This window comes from Pteropus medius, unplaced genomic scaffold, assembly GCF_902729225.1.
Source record: "Pteropus medius unplaced genomic scaffold, Ma_sr-lr_union100, whole genome shotgun sequence".
In the NCBI taxonomy this organism is placed as follows: Eukaryota; Metazoa; Chordata; class Mammalia; order Chiroptera; family Pteropodidae; genus Pteropus; species Pteropus medius.
In genome coordinates, this window is record NW_024352947.1 from 2,493,664 (window position 1) to 2,512,210 (window position 18,547).

The 18,547-nt window shown below is 36.8% G+C and overlaps 1 protein-coding gene and 1 pseudogene across 1 annotated transcript in view; one reads left to right on the plus strand and one right to left on the minus strand.

Annotated features, from left to right (window-relative positions):
• ARID4B (AT-rich interaction domain 4B) overlaps window positions 1–18,547 on the minus strand; it is a 115,581-nt gene that overhangs the window by 67,697 nt on the left and 29,337 nt on the right. Inside the window, exon 3 of the mRNA XM_039850349.1 lies at window positions 2,526–2,636. Within this exon, the coding sequence (XP_039706283.1) occupies window positions 2,526–2,636 (111 nt within the window). The remainder of the gene's footprint in view (window positions 1–2,525; window positions 2,637–18,547) is intronic.
• On the plus strand, window positions 9,115–9,233 carry LOC120592676 (uncharacterized; annotated as a pseudogene).

Genomic DNA, 18,547 nt, shown 5'->3' on the forward strand with positions numbered 1-18,547 from the left:
CAACCCCCAGAACAGCTGAAAATCCATGTCTAACTTGTGACTCCCCAAAAACTTATGGTAATAGCCGGTAATATCAACTGTCGGTGAACACAAATTTTGTATGTGTTACATACTACACTGTATATTCTATACAGATATTATATGCTGTATTCTTACAATAAAGGCTAGAGAAAAATGTTAAGAAAATCATAAAGAGAAAATACATTTACAGTACTGACTGAAAAAAATCCGTGTATAAACCCACGTTGTTCAATCAAGGGTCAATTGATTAATCAGGCTCAAGTGTCAAACATATAATCTTCACAACAACCTTATTAGGTAGGTATAACTGCTCCCATTCTGTTGGTAAGAAAACTGAGGAACGAAGTCTAAGTAAATGGTCCAAGACCCCAGGCCTAGTACACGGAGGGACGAGACCCCAGCACAGGCTGTCGAGCCGCAGAGCTCTCCTGCGCTCCCCGGATCAGCACAGCAATCAGAGAACAGGCAACCAGAAGTGAGGGCATCAGACTGAAATAAGGAGTTCAAGTTCAAACATTTAAATAGTTGGTGAAAAATAAGGGAGCTTCCAGTATTCCGTACAGGAAAAGCTGTTCTCCCTCTTCCAGGGACCAAACCATCAACACGGCCTTATCGGATGTGGTCAATCCGGGCCACGGGCTCACAAACCAGCTACGAAAGAAGACGTCCTGTGCTCACAGCATCACAGACATTTCTGTCTCACGGAAAACGCTACGACACTTTATTTAAATAATGGGTTTAGGCAACTGTGTCATTCACTTAGAGTATAGGCCACTTAAGGATGGAGACCAAGCCCTAACATTAAAGTCTCAATTCCTAATACAGTGCTTAGCACATGGTAAATACTCAGTAAATGAAAAATGGTGAGGAAGAAGTGTATCAACAAACTGTTGAAAAATTATATTAACTCTGACTCTGAAACAAATTAAACTGGTATAGATGTGTAGCACCATAACTACTGAGAAAATCATTAACTTTGAATTATAAACAGATTTTTAGAGCAGCCCCCAAAAAATTAATGGTAATTTTAGAAACCTATTTATTTATAAGGCACAAGGTGCTGGGACTCTGTGCTACCAACAGAGGCAGTAGAGACTAAGTTTCCTTCCTTTTATTAACAGCAAGAAATGACAGAACAGTTACATGTCATTTAGTAGTTCATTCACTACACAGAGACACCCAGTCGAGATGGAGAGTCAGGGCCAAAATGCAGCCTGTGCTCTGCAGACCTAGCCCTGCCCAAAGGGAAGGCCTTTTCTAATTGGCAGGAAAGTGCTTTTGCGTATGCCAAGCTCCTTATGTCAAGCTCCGCTGAGGAGGCTCTCACCAGAGTGGAGGGCTTCTGTCTAATTCGCACTAAGGTGTTACACCTGCTCTAGCAGAAGCCCTGTCTGGAAAAGTGAGAACACTGATAAAAAGCTTTTTCATCTCTAAAATAGTGGCAAAAACAAACAAAAAATACCTGAGTGTTCAGGAAACACCAGTGTGTGAAGTCAAAACAGGAAATGCCGCCATAAGAGCTCTATAAGAGCACCAATATAATCAAATTACAAACGAGCCCACAGGCATCAAGCGTGGGAAAACTGAAGGGGGGGCGGGGCCAAGACTAGTGTCTCAAGCCCAACGAATGCAAAATTCAGAATCACCTGAAGCTTAAAATACATCCATGCATAAGGAAAAAAGAAAGGAACGTAAGCATACAGATGTGGGGAAAGCTCCAGAAGAGGCTGTGATGCTCTCCACTGGAAGTACAACGCTTCCATGGCCTGTTTAACTGGTGCTGTTTAGAGCAGTCTTTTACAGGGTATCTGCTAACCTGGATGATAAATCCCCTGAGGACAGAGAGCGGGTCATTCTCACACCCCTGTTCTTCCCACCTAACAAGCATCCTGCAATTTGCCACTCAATAAATAACTGACCAGTGAACAAATATCTACCTTCGAATATTTCATTTGTCCCATATTTTTTAATACTGGTAATTTATTAAAATGTACACAATTACATTTCTTTTCGTGTATTACCTGAAACAAAACACGTATCCAAGACACCATCGATTATAAATCACGTCTCAGTTTCATGGTTAAAACCGAGTGGGGGGAGGGATCTTAAAATTAAGAAACTGTGATAATTCCTATTCTGCTACTAATTTGCTATTAACAGCCATGGAGAAATCACTAACCCTTTATGAGCCTCAACATTTTTTTTAACAATAAAATTAATGAATTAAACTATGTGATTTCTAAGGTCATTTCTAGCTCTAAAAGGCTAACAATACTAAGTCTGTAGTGAAATGGAATTCAAAACACCAACCGTACTAATCTAATTTCAGTCCAATTGCAATATTCTAAAATGACAACTGATGTTTTTTATAGGTATTTTTACAACCATTACTCCTAGAAATTAAACTTACCTTGCAGAAAAAAATTTCTTAAATATACTCATCAAGTTAATGTTTCAATATCGAATACTGAACATAAAATTTATATAATCTACATGTACTGTACCTTGACTTTGACAAGTCTTTTTGCTGTCTTGATCTTGGCTTCACAAAAGGCTCCTCTGTATTTAGCACTCACATCAGTGCCCACTGTCAAATAGGGAGGCTCATCAAGGGCCTAAAAATGCAAACAAATTAGATTTAAACTCTCTAATTCCACAATCGGATCTCAGAAGGGCAGATCTAATCCTGTCATAGTTTGTTAACAAAAATCTATAAAGTACTCTAACTTAAAAATGAGTAAAATATGTATCACAAAGGCTATTTTGATGCACACCATATAAAACATCATTTTCTCTCTACAAAATACATATGGTACATAATATGAATTAGTTCAACCGCAAGTCTATCATTCCATCCACACCTCCATCCCGCCAGCCATTCAAATGTTTATTTACTATGTGACCACTTAGAAGGCAGATTCCTAAAGCTCCAAGTCTGAGAAAATTTCTTTTAATATTGAGGCTATATCTTGACAGCCACCTCAAATCATAATAGCTTTGTTATATTACCATCCAGACAATTCTAAGGTAGAATGGCATAAAAGGGGTGAGGGGAATTACATGTACTCAAACTACTGTTGAAAACTACATTAAGAAATCCAATTTGAAAAGCAAAAATAAATGAATGGGACTACATCAAACTAAAAAGCTTCTGCACAGCAAAAGAAACAGTCAACAAGGTAAAGAGACAACCATCCGAAAGGGAAAATATATTTGCAAGCAACGCCTCCAATAAGGACCCAATATCCAAAATATACAAAAGAACTCAAACAACTCAATTAACGACACTTCTCCCAAGAAGACATACAAATAGCCAACACACATATGAAAGGATGCTCACTATCTTTAGCTATTAGGGAAATGCAAAACAAAACCACAATGAGATTCCATCTCACACCTGTTAGAATAGCTGTTATCAACAGGACAAGTAATGACAAGTGTTGGAGAGGATGCAGAGAAAAAGGAACTCCTATACACTGCTGGCGGGACTGTAAACTGGTACAGTCACTATGGAAAACAGTATGCAGGTTCCTCAAAAAACTAAGACTTGATCTACCACATGATCCAGCGATCCCTCTACTGGGTATTTACTCCAAAGACTTGAAAACATATATCCGAAACGATGCACCCCGATGCTCACAGCTGCATTATTCGCAGTGGCCAGGACATGGAAGCAACCGAAGTGTCCTACGATAGATGACTGGACAAATAAGCTGTGGTGCGCATATGCAGTGGAATATTGCTCGGCCGTAAGAAGAGAGGAAATGCTGCCACTGCCGACGACAGGGATGGACCTCGACTGAGACAGTCATGCTAAGCGAAACTGGCCAGACAGAAGAAGTTGAAAACCACATGATACCATTTATATGTGGGATATGAACCTAAAAGCAACAAACGGGTCAAAACGGACTCATGGACAATAGACTAGTGGCTGTCAGAGAGAGGGGAGGTAGACGAGGAAAAGGGGGTCAAATATGAGGTGACAGAAAGAAAACTATGGGCGGTGAACACACAATGCGACATAGATCTATTTACCTTACTGTCGAATTGTACGCACCTGAAACTTACTGTTAACCAATGTCACCATAATAAAACAAAATTAATTATTTTTTTAAAAATCCAGTTTGGGACGTCTCAAATAAAATTAGCTAAAATGTCTCAAATGCTTTGATGCACGTACTCACTATTCGCCCTTCCACGCTAAATAATATTTTCAGTTTCCCCACTTGTGATTTAGATTTAATAGTCCTAATATAGCTGCTCTGACTTTTTACAATCAGGTATATTTATTTCTGCAAAGGTTCTATATTTCTAAGGAGTTCTGTTTGTATTAATCAACTCCACAGCCAAAGAAAGGTATTATATAAGTAGCTTTTCCTAAAGTGTTTTATAAGAAATACTAATATCCAAGATGGTCCACCAAAAAGAAAATGAGAGACAAGTTTGGGAAAATCAGTTTATCGAATGAATATCCACTCTGCCTAATCATTTCACAATGTATTTGTCCAAAGAGCTTTTTCCTCTCATTAATATCTAATAGCATCCTGTAGAAACTTAATAGAACATAATGTGGAAAATGCTGTATATAGCAACAAATAATGACAAATCAATTTTATTTGTATCTTAAAATAAATTCGCCCCTCATAGTTGTGGCTGAGAGAGAGAGCGCGCGAGCGAGCACTATTTCAATGCTATGACAAAAGTGCCCATAATTATATCGAATAATTTTAATAACTTTTTTTTAAAGGTGAGAGGTATCACATAAACCAAGACAAGGGTGCTAGGACTAAAATTATCGGGCCAACCCTGAACATGCCTGATCTTGTCTGATCTCAGAAGCTAAGCAGGGTTGGGCCTGGTTAGTTCTTGGATGAGAGACCACCTAGGAAGACCAGGTGCTGTAGGCGTTAAAACAAACAAACAAACAAATAAACAAATGATAGATTGGATGGATGGATGGATGGATGGATGGACGGACGGACGGACGGACAAAATAAAATTATCGGGCCAATCTCCTTAATGGCCATTCCATGTATTTCATGGAAAGTATTTAAAAAGGAACTTAAAACATATCAAGTATATGATTTTTAAAATCTACTCCGGAAAATGCCCATATTCCAATTCACTAATGCCATAAGTATACACAGATAATAATTTCTGCGTTACTACTTTCTAAATTTGTTGATGTCATTAACTAACTACAATTGTAACTTGGCACTGCTCTTGCACCTGAAGTTAATAAAGAACACATTTCTACTTTACCTTCCTGACTCCTTAAAATATCATTTTCTTTGGTCAAAATTTTGGTTAAATTCTAGACAAGTTAGTGGCTTTGTTTCAGCAAGAATATGAAAGGGACTCACCTCACTTCACCCAGAAATTTTAAGAAAAATTTAAAAAGACATCAATTCACTTGGTGGTTCAACTGGTATTACGTGTTATTGCTAGAAAAGCCTATGACCATGGCTCATCATTGTCCACAACATGCGACCTCTCCCACTGACACGCCCTGCACCTTAATGACCAGTAAAATGTTATTTTCATAGACAAATAGTATAGTTAAGATAAGTGAAAACTAATGAGGAACCAGAAATTGCAAAATGTAGGCAAGAACAGAAAAATCAACAAGTTGCACATTTGTGCCCACTCAGGAACAAATAAATAAGCAATTAGCTTTTCAGGTATTTTTATTATAGAACATTTTGAACAAAAAAAGAAACAGACTAGTAATGTATTTAGACTACTAGTACAGAAACCCATTTACATGATCTATTCATTAATATTCACATTAGACTGGCAATATTCCAACTATAGAATATTATAAATATGCTACTGGACAGATTTATTCAACTTGGATTTGAAAGACAGAATTTCTTTTTCTCCAAACTAAGTCCATCCCACATCCCTACGAACCTGAAAATCCATACTGACAGAAAGAGTAATAATTACCTCAAATAATATGGTGTAAATTATTACTTAAGGGTAATATTTTCTTTCCTTCAAGCTAGAATACATGAAAGGGCATTAGCAAGGCATGGAAAGAAAATGTCTATTAGAAAAAAAATTGCAAAGGGAATCTGAAGTATAATAAAACCTGCTAAAACGAAGATACATTGTGAGAGCAGTGCTAATTTGTTAAAAAGAATGTAGGGAAAACAAAGACCCACGTTCTGATTTTCTGCCTTTTTTTTTTGGCATCATCTTATTAGGTAAGTTACTTTTCTGTTCCTAAATTCTCATCATTAGATGACATCATAATTATTGTTCCGCACACATTTATTTATCGAGCCTATCTACATGAAAGCACGGGGGTTACAAAGATAGTCAGAATGGGGCATCTGGACACATAATTAGCTGAAAGTGAAACTATGCTAACCAAAATTGTGAATGAGAATTTCTACAGAAAAGCAAACCAAATCCATAACCTACATGGTCGGATTTGTATATGCAGTTTTAACGGAGCATAAATTATCCCTCTGTGATTAGTATAACATGAGCTAATAAAGCAGACCAGGAGCACAGCCTTTCAAAGCAGAAAGACAAGGTCCTAATCCCAGCTCAATCTTTACACTAACTAGATGAGTTTTTGTAGTCTACTGACCCTCTCTAAATTTCAGTTTCCGCATCAGGAAAATGGAATCAATATTAGAAAGTATTCAGTTCTGATGCCTGAACTATTTAGCTACTGAAAGTTACTATTAATATTATAAAATACTCAATGTGGGCAAACAAGTCATTAAACCAATGTAAACTCAGATGTGACACCCTGCCTTTTTTTTTTGATATGCGAGAGACAAAACTTCATTTTAAATGAGTACTCCCCATAAATAAATGTAAACTAAAAGTTAAACCACTTTCCTCACTTTTTCAACCAATGTTAATACTCCTCAGAATATAATATTTTTCAGTACTAAATCTAATGAGAAAATACTACAGGATATTTGGTAATATGTATGTCTTTAAAATGTTATACTTTTTCTACTTCTAGACATGCAGAAGTAATCAAAAGTATCTATCTTGCGTTATACATACAGAAAAAACATACACCATAGAGACAGGAACTGTTAAATAAGGATTATTTTATGGCAAGGGGAGTGGAATGGAGAGTATGTGTATGAAACTATTTGATTCAAAGTCTTCTTGTTCTTTAAAAAATGTTCCTTTTTGGTTTTTTACAATTGGTATGTATCCTTTGCTGTTTAAAATGTATACTAAGGAACACTTCAAACAGATAAAATGTATACTAAGGAACACTTCAAAAAGAAGAGAAGACTGTATTAATACATCCCCCATCTGGTCAAAATCTGGTTCCCACGATGATCGACTCAGACAATTTTGTCTCATCTATGCCCCTCCCTATTCCTTAGGAACACTGATTATTTTCAGGGAAACCTCAGGTTATTATATCACTTCATCAGAACAGTAAAAAGAAGTACATCTGTCCCTCGATTTACGCGGTACAAGTTTTTTTTATACATGGTAAATATTTCTCTCGTTTACACGAACTTTGAATATGCAGTTTCCATTTAATTTACATGGTCTCATTTTATGTGGTTCTTTTATTTTCGTTTCCATTATTGGCAGTTATTCTTTCTAAAAAACAATAGCTTAACTCAGCAACATACAAAGAACTAATATTTACTAATACACAATTAATGATCTTCCTGTTCATTGGATGGCAAATAAAAAAGCATAGGTGACTACTGATTTTGAGGAGATTGGTTTTACAAACGTTTTGCTGCAGAAGTTGACAACTATATGAAGGAAAAATTCTCCCTTTTAAAATATTTTTATTTTTAGATAATGCACCGGGTCATCCACACAATTTATTAAGTAAATTTCAAGAAGGCTCTGACAATTTGAATGTAGATAATATTAACGAATTACTGGTTGATCACAAATTAAACGATAATGAATTAATTCCTTAATATCTGAAGCCCATTCTGCCAATGAATATGGCAGTGACCCTGAATCAGTTTCGTTCACTGCAGAAAATATTTACAAAGCTCTTCAACTGGCCACAAAACTAGAAACTGCAATTCCAGATATTGATCCAAACATCCAACGAGCCTTAAAATTTCGGAAAGATTTTTTTAGATGTTGTGGTGAATATTCAAAAATTTATGAAAATTTAGCAAAAGATGGGTTGGAAAAAGATCATCTAAAAACATAAATAACGAAATCAAAGCAGCACTTCCAAATATTCTCAGCAATGAAGATAGTGACTTTATGCCAATTAAAAAGAGAAGGTTGATTGTTTTAGATTACAGTAGACACCAACAGCGAGTAAAATTTATTTTGGTTTTCCTGAATTTTCATTAGAAGTTTTTGTGGAAATATGTAGAAGATATTTATGACTTATATTGGCCTATTTAGCATTTTTTTAGTAATGGTGGACTCTTTTTATACAGTTTTCTTCTGCATAAAAAAAGATGTGTGGAGTGGATAATCCACGCAAATCAAGGGACAAATATATACTCTGTAGAAATTGGGATTATGGATTATTTTGAATTTTCTTATTGATACTTTTCTGTATTCTCCAATGTATCTGGAATGACTACATTAATGACAGTCAGTATAATAGAGTAATTAAGAGCACAGGCTCTTGAATTAGAGGCTTAGGTTTGAATCTACCACCTAGCGCTGGGTGACCTTGGACTAAGACCTCTGTGCCTCAGGATATAATAGTGACTATCTGACGGGGGATGAGGGTTGAAACGCTCCATGTTAAATGCTCAGAAGGGTCCAGCATACAGTGTCCCCCTCCCCCCAAAAAAGGTTGTTATTACTTAATAATCTGGGGTAAAATTGTTAAAAAATGTTTAAGTCCTATACAAAAAAGATCTCACGTAAACAGCAGATGCCAATATAATATGTGTGTGTGGGGGGGGAGATGTTTAAATATTATCTCCTTATTCAAATCAGAAATAAAGTAATCATGCTGGATTTTAGTAGCAAGAGACCGTCTGCAGGGATGCTCCATAAGGAAGCGTATCACAAACCTTCAGCCTGGCAAAGACAATCAAGACTATAAATCTATTTTGAGGCAACTGTGTGCTTTGGTCCAATGTAGAGCTATATAAAGAATTGTCAGTCTACAGCCATGGCACCCTGAACGAGCCCCATCCCGTCTGACCTCGGAAGCTAAGCAGGGTCGGGTCTGGTTAGTACTTGGATGGGAGACCGCCTAGGAAGACCAGGTGCTATAGGCATAAAAATAAAAAAAAATAAAAAAAAAGGGTGGGGGGGATTATAAACTGACAAGGTCCTTGCAATCTGTGAGGTCAACCAAGGGTTGCCTCGCCTAAAAACAAACAAACAAACAAAAAAGAAGAATTGACAGCAGATTAACTAAGATTCCTTTGACTGACACCCTGGTAGGTTTACAAATGAAACAAAATAAAACAAAATACAAAAACAAAAAAGCCCTCTTACTTTTTCTTTTTGCTCTGTTTCTCTAATTTTGGCCAATAACATGGGCCATCTCAGAGGCTAAAATAAAATGTTTTTTATGTAGAACCTCCATGCCAAAAAGGAAATTAAACTACTAAATTACCACCCCTTTGTTTAGCAAACAGAACAGTTTTCTAGTTGTCAAGGCAACAGCTACCTCACCATTATCCGGCATTGCTTAAACAATTATTTTTCTAGTCAATCTACCAAATGCCCTCACTGGCACCTAAAAACCACTTAATTCCACGGGAACACTAAAAAGCATAAGCGATTTTTAAATTAGCTATTGGTGGATAATAATCCTGCAAGAAGCCAAAATGCCATGTAAATGCCCAAATGAATCAACGGTAATCTCTAATGTGCCTTGGGCTGCAGTACATCAATATATAAAATGTTTTAGAAACAGAGTAGTTGAATCAATTCTCCAAATGGCTGACTAATGTTGACACTGCCTAGGAAATATTCAGTTATTCAAGATTTATTTTTTTAACAAAGCAAAACATGCTAATGACATTTTACTGAGACAGTTTCTTAAAAAGAGTAAGCATCCAAACTGGTTACTAAGGCAGTGCCAGTGCAGCCAGGAGAACACGAAAACTAAATATGAGTACTAAATCTGATGCTAAAACGCTCAGTAAATATACTTAAACACACAAATAAACCTATAATAAGAACCTTTTGTATATGACAATCTCAGAGGCATTAAAACCATAATGGAGATGATTCCAACAGATGAATTAAAAAACCTCGCACCTATATACCAAAGGTGTATCATTTAAAAACTAAACTTAAAATTAAAATGCACAATATTTTAGGACATACCAAAAATGAGTACATTGAAAAACTAACCATTGCAATCTAATTTTCCTATCTTTCTTTTCACGGGTTACTAAGGACATGGGTAGTAAGGGTTGTGGGGCCACAGGAGTAAGGGACAGATGATGCGTATACAAGGCATTTAGGAAGAGTCTGGGGGAGCCACATGGAAGCACAGGCAATCCCTGTGGCTAAGGACATGGTGGGAGCTGAGTAGGGAGGGACAGGAAAGGTGCAGGATGGTTGGAAGACTTGTTACACTGACCAAATAGTAAACTGATCAATAAGTAACCATACTGAGGATAGTAGAGACACGTTTCTCACTGCCAAAGAAATTTAAAAAGAAGAAAGAAGGGGAAAGGCTATAAAGAAGTCTATGGGACTGGACTGGAATTAGAAATACAAATTCATGGTTGTATAGCATATATACACATACATACAGAAAAATGAACAAGTAGTAACAAATGTATATGTGTATATACATATGTATTTATGTCTGTGTGTGTACATATACATCCACATATTTTCCTAACTCTGTCCACCAAGAAGGCCTAAGAGCAACTAAACAAAAACACAGGCCCAGTAACAAAAAGCATAGCAATGGACTAATATCTTGACTTCTAAATCCCAACCTTCCTTAAAAGGAACCAGGAATCCTGGGGAAATGGCTGATTTCGAAGTTGAGCGGGTAAGTACAAGAATCTGAAACATCTCATGCCAGAAGGTAAGGAAATGCTCCATGAACGATGGTGACATTTCAAAGGATACAGGAGCCATCTTGAAGGGGTTCCTAATGGCCAAATGGGGGAAACTATGAGCATCAAAATAAATACTGGTTGTCCTATTGTCTAGTTACGAAAGTATACGTATGCGGAAACTGACTTAAGATGTATGTATTTCACTGTAAGTAAATTATACCTCAGTTTCAAAAATTAATAACAAATTATCACCAATTCAATAAAACTAGCATCCGTAAGTCCATACTGACAAATAAGTAAATGCAGAAAAGGGAACGCTCTTCTTTATAGTAAAATGTTAATAAATATAGGAAATAGAGAATCCGCTTTTGGCAGCCATCGAAAAGGTAACTGATTCGGAGTTGTCAACAGATGCTAAACGATGAGTGGAGGTTGGATGAAGAACAGGATGCTGGCGTAATCCTGGAGTAACACTGAATTATCAGTGGAATAATGCGATACGCTGAAAACAAAAGAGTATCCTTTCTGTGATATACTTGCCAAGAGGGATTCTGACACTGAGAAAAATTAGACAGACCCAGGCTGAAGTTATGCCACAGAATGTAAGGTCTGTATTCCTTAAAACTTTAAGAACATGAAATATGGGGAACACTGGGAAACAGTTTTAAATTGAAGTACTCTGAAGAGACATGATGATCAAACGCAACATGGATTCCAGGATAGAACATGGACCAGAAAAAGGAGAGAGACATTATTAGGAGACTTGATGAAACGTGAAACAGGTCTGTGGACAAAATGGCAGTGTTACACCAATGCTGATTTCCTGATTTAAAGGGCTGAATGCAGAATAAGAGTGTCCTTTTTGTTAGGAATTATACACTGGACTATTTACAGGTGATAGGACATCTTGTCTGCATTTTGCTATCAGAAAGTTTAAAGATAATGATAACTAGTATATATACGTACACATAAATATATACATACAACAGAGATTATATTCATTCTCTGTGCTGTAAATTTAAAATTATCTGAAAAATTATTTTTTAAAATACTACATATTTGTTGGCTATATGCATATATTTTTCTATGAATTGTTCTTTTATGTTCTTTACCCATATTTCTGAGTCACTCCTTTTTTTTACTGGACTGTAAAAGTTCTTACATATATTTAAAAGATAAAAAAACCAACCCCTTCCCCCAGATACAAAAATCTTCTCAGGATGCTACCTATATTTCCTAACACTCCTCCTAAAATTTAAATTACTCTAAGAATTCAGACCCATATCTATTAACCAGAGAGATGCCTGCATACTCTCAGATATTAACAGAGGGTATCTGCGCACCCCTGGAAATTTAAACGATTCAAAACAGACATTCTAACTGGAACGTTCAACATCCCCAAAGAGGTAAGAGAGAAATACATTGGGGAGGACATTCATTAAGTATCTACTGTATTTAAGACACTGTTCTACATGCTAAAAGCAACGGCACTTTCCTCACGTAACACAAAGGTAACCAATTTATTCTGTCCTCAGAAGAGGTTAATCTTATCGAGCTAGGTAGGTCAAAACCTCGTTCAAATGCAAATAAATCTGCTCTAGGGTAACATTACTCTCAGAACGTACCATGCTTATTTACAATATTTAAACTTTAATGATCTGGAAATTAGAGGAGGATCATTCTCCTTTTGGCTAAGATGAAGCGGAAATTAGAGGAGCCCAGTGATGCAGCCAGTTCGAAAATCAGAATTACAAAGAGAAACCATAAACTGACATTATGGTCTGTGTCTTCCCTGGGCATGTTAGTAATATCTGCTGGCACGAATTAGAAGGCATTAAGTAGGACATTTTGAAATATCATAAGTCACTATGAATTCATCTAGAGAATATTTTCTAAGGGACTGCTTGAATATCAAAAATAATATAATCCTTTAAACCTCATTTTAGATGACTTGAAAATAACAGTATTACATTTTTGCTTTATAAAAATAATAGTAGAAAACTAAAGGAAACAATCAGATTCACAGAAGCATCGTTCTTCTCAGGATGGCTATTAGACTACTATTCCAGACATACTCCCCTGGCAAAATATCCAGATAGATGGGTGACAGTTGGGCCAACTACTCTCGGTTTATTGTAAATTTTTGTTTTTCACTTAATAAAGCCTGAACATTCTTCCATATCTTAAATATGATTCTATAAAATGAATGCTAATTACATCAGATTGTTCATCAGACCTCGCCATTGAAGAAAATACAACTCAAACGAGTTTAAGAGGTTGCTTATCAACCTAGGGATCCCATGTGGATCAGAACATTTTCAGAATTTCATTATCAAGCCTTCCCTGCCATCTACTGAGAGGGCTACGCCCACCTTGCCATCAGCTAAATAAATTCCGCCTCCTCAGGGTTCTCTGACCCCACTGGGGTCATGAAAAATATTCAGTGGCATCCCCGTCCATAAGCATTCCCGGCAGGAAAGAAAAGCCAACAAAGCCCTTAAATTCTAGCATCTCGCTTGCTAAACCATTTTCCTGAAGAAAATTCTGAAGAGAGGATCCACTGGGCTATGGTTACCCAAGCGAGATGATAATAAATTCCAAGGGGTCGGGGGAGGATTCACTGAGGACACAAAAATATGGAGTATTTTATTTAGCTTAAAAATAGGTAAGTAAGCTTTTCCAATAAATATTTCTTATGTTGATCTACATGAGCCCTGTGTTCTGTGAACGCATACGTCCTCAGGGAAAAGTGGCAGTTGCACAATACACAGGGGCTGACAGTGGCGCCTGCCGATTCGTTTTCGGCATACTGTCAGGTGTGCCCATACAGGTAAATTTTGCAGATTACATTATTCTTGTTTACATGAATTTGCAGATATTACAAACTACAAAAGAGGTTCTCAAAATGTGCTCCCAGGACCAATAGCATCGGCATCTTGTTAGAAATGCAGATTCTTAGGCCCTACTCCAGACAGCCTGAAGCAGAAACTCAGGGGGAAGAAATCATCAGTCCGTGTCTTGACAAGCCTTCCAGGACTCTGATGTACCCCAGTTTGAGGTCAATGACCTAGAGGTTCTCTTTCTAGGTCCTCGCTAGGAATGTGTCACAGACACATTCAGCAACTAATAGACTCTCTATGTGGTTTCCTGACACATGTAGTATGAGGTTCCTGGTGGGAATGGCCAAACTGAAAGCCATGAGACTTGAAAGATGTCAGAATGGTGATAGTGAACAACAAAAATACGTAACATGCACACAGAATTACTTAAAGTGATAAAAACTGCCTCGTTTAAAATATAATGCAGAAAGTAGTTTAAGAAGACTCTAGCAAAGAAATCACTAAGATCAAGCTATCAACGGGAAGAGTAAAACCTAAGAAAATTGAAACCTAATGCTTCTTTGCAGAAAGGAGTTGATACAGCAGGCCTGACAGCTATTTTTGCCCTGCTTGTAAAGTTGGCCCTTGGATGACATCTGGATGACATTTGGAACCTGGATTTCAGGAGGATCCCGCAATTAACTGCTAAGAGTGGGTCACTGTGCCTAAATTGTGGGTAGAACCAATACGGTTTATGCTGAACACCTGCTTTCATTCCCAGAGCTGGAAATCTGGCTGTGCGCCAGGCATGGGTGCCCATGTGACTAGCCTCCAATAAAAACTTTGGGTGCTTCATCTCTAACAAGCTCTCCTGTTGGCAACATTTCAAATAGGTTGTCACAGGTCATCCTGTGTGACTCTACTGGGAGAATACTCTGGAAGCCTACACCTGGTTTCCCCCAGACTCCACCCCAAGCATCTTTTCCTTTTGCCGAATATACTGTGTAGCCTTCTGCTGTATTACATCCCCGCCAAAGGATGACTACACGCCGAGTCCTGTGAGTTTTCTCAGTGAATTACCAAACCTGAGAGGGTCCTGAGGACTCCCTGAACAGCTCACTTCTATTATGAGCGCTCTGACAGGCACGGAACAGGGTTAAAAATACTGACAATCCCATCAAATCTGACATGTCATATTATTTTTATTAGATCTGTTAATAAAATAAAAATTTTAATATTTTATTTCCAATTCCACTAAGAAAGTCTTTTTAATCTATCTGATAAGTCTAACTGGAACCGCATTCTCCGGCCTTGGCCGGTGAAGGGCAGGGCACCCTCACTGACAGTCCATTAAGCGAAAGTGGCTTGCTGTTACCAAATGAAGGTGGAATACAGGCTCGGAAGGCCCAGACGCGACCTACACGACCTCTCAATCGGGCCATTTGGCAAATGCAACATTTACTTCGAGGAAATTTGGGAAGCACCCCTAAGAAGTCATGATCTCCCACAGTTCAAACTTAGAGTCCTGAGTAACTTCTGATGGTTAGTTGATATGTTGTCAAGACATAAAAACAGAAAGAACAAAGTGCTTTCTAATGCGATCCCAAAATTAAAAAGTCACAGGCTCTACAGATTGCAAGTGATGATTCGCCACAAGGCTGCTTCTCAGCACAGCAACGCTACGCAGCACGCCTCAGGGGAGCAGGCGCTAGTTATTAAGCATTAGCATCTCTAGGGACGCTGGGTGATATCTAATAGAAATCTTTTCTTCACACCATGTGAAAGAACAAGGAGAAATGCTAGGAATATTAGAGATATAGAAATGAAAATTAATATATTACTAATCATAGAATTTAGTAGCATATCTGAAGAGATTAAAATCATCAAAAACGCAGTCACTATGGAAAGCAGGATGGAGCCTAGCGACAGTCTCTAGTGAGTCCCAGTCAACTTGTGTTCACCTGGTCTGCCCTTAACACTGTGATATTGTGTGAAAACTGTGTATGGCCCTAACTTTGCTTATTTACGTCCTCAACGGCCGAAGTTTTTAAGTGGTCTAGCACACCCAAGATCTTTAGATGTTATCCATCACTGCTGCCTCTAACTCAGAGAAGGAAACAGTTTGCTCTGGATTACTTCTGAAGGATACGATAAGCTAAAGGCAATCCATCTGGTAGACTCTGGGATAACAGTTTGCAAATCTCGTCAATGCAAAAAGTAAGTGTCACGGGTGAGTCAGATTTTGGAAGCACGTGTTAAGTAAACCAAGGTGCTGCGGACACTGAACAAAGACAGCAGATACCTAAGAACAGCCAGCCTGGAAGCCACAGAAGGGTTTCTGTAGGTCTCTAGACCCTGCAGTTAAAGAATTTTCAGAGAATATATATCTGTATATAGCGCTTGTACTTTTAACAGACCCAAAAAAGTTTAAGAATTCCTACCGCATTATGATTTTTCATAAAGGCTATTAAAACAGGGAAAGGGAAAGAATGCCTGGAAGCAAGGTAATCAGATTTAGCCGGACATGGAAATATTTACGGCTTTAGATATTATTTAATATTATAACAAAATGATAAATTTGACACACATCTTTTAAAACAAAAAGACAATTCAGTAGGTAAACAGGAAAAGTACTATTAAGCACTGGTATCAATAAGCAAACAGAGGCGGGACTTAAAGTGATTTTAAGGACACAACTAATGAGAGCCAGAAAAAGCTGTAAACCCAGATTTTTTACTGAATGTTATTCCATCCTCCCTATCACGTAGTAACAACCTGTCATCATCCTTTCAAAATCTAACTGTAACTAATATAGATCTACCCATTCAAGAGCCCATGTTAAAAATATTAAAAGAAAAATTACTGTTACAAACTATCATACATACGCACACACTAAATGTGACGACTTAAAATGATACACTAAAATGTTAAGAGTAGTGATCTCTGCAATGTTTGAATTATGAGTAATCTTTTCCCTAATTTTCTAGATTTTCCATATATTCTCTCGAAGTTTTTAATAACAAACAGAAACTGTTTAAATCAAATAAGATATTTACTTTTATTATAAAATTAAAATTAAACATTAGTCTTTAATATTTACTTAAAGGCAGTTATAAGATTTCTTGCCAATGCTGTACTTTTTTTTTTTTTTTTAGCTTAGATTCTATAAAGGAAACGAAATTAATCCTGTATTTTTAATAAATCTCCATTAATTCTGTAAGGTCCAACATCACCTGCTCTCCAAGTATACGGTAAAATTATCTTAAGATGCAATATGATTAAATGACCACATAGAGAAAATTACATTGATTTTACTGGCTCTCATGTGTTTATACTTATATGAGAAGTGTATCTATTGAAAATATGTGACGATGGCCTGTTGTTTCAACTAAAAAGTAAGTGACTTAATTGTAAATAATAACCATTTTCACCTTATTTTTCTTTTTTTCTACTTTTCGACTTGGTTTTTACTTTGCAAAAAACTCACTATTCTCTCTATTGTCATTTCTATGGCTATCAAAAAGAAGTAATTATACTTCTTCCACAGAGATTAAATAATACATTTGGTTAACCAGAGAACGCAACATACCATCCTACTACTGTTTTCACTCTAACTTACACCTCACATTTAAGTGAGCACTAAGGTTTATCAATAATACAGACACTAGCATCAGGAAAGTTAAATTAAGTTTAAAACAATCTTTTAAACGACATGAAATACCAAGACATTTTATAATTTTTATGGCTTGATGTAAGAAAGAGGCAAAACTTGTAGCTACATCTAGAAGTGACTCTCTTTTCCCAAAGGTTACAGAGAACCTAAGTTTTACTGCATCCTTGAGTAATATAATGATTTAAATACTATCATAAAATGCAAACTTTCTATTAACTATGATCAGCTGTATATTGGCCAAATGGCTATTATAAGTTATAGATCCTAATTTCAGAAACAAACTTTGTGGCTAAAAATATTGAGTTTTATTTCAATAAAGAAAAGACTAATCTTAAAAGCACTTAATTTTTTCAGATTTTAAAATGCTTATCTTAAAAGTATTGGCTGATGTTCGCGCTTACTATATATATATATATGTTTATATGCCAGGCACATATACATATATATGCGCCAGGCCCTGTGCTAAGCATTCTACATTAACTCCTTTAAGTCTACCTGTGAGGTAGGTACTATTACTGTGCATATGGCGTGAAACCCTAAAGTACGTCTATGACCCAAATATTTCCATATTCTCAATGAGGACAGTGTAAAGAGGGTACAAGTAAATACAGGAATAGATTGACCTTTCCTCAAATTCATACACTTAAATATAAATATCATCAATCCCAATCGTATGAATATAGTAAACTACACTGACTGGGCATGTGGCATGAATTTTGATGTACCATTTCTGTGTTCTGGAATCTTGACTTATTGATTTCTAAAAAATGTGTAAGATATTATCTTTGCAAAATATTATTAGTCTTACAGCCAAGATGGAGTAATAAGCAAATAGATTCACTCACTATCCAGTCTGAAACAAAAAAAAACAAACAAAATAAACAATAATTTTCAAGTCACTGGACATTAGGCAAAGAAGAACAAAGATTCCTAAGAGACAGAAAAACCACGAGAAGAGTCCTGTCACTGCCCAGGTACACTGTCTTGAGAGTCATCGGGCCATGGCACAGGAGGAGAACTGGGGCGAAGGCCGTTAAGACTCACTACACTGAAGAAACAGAAGAATC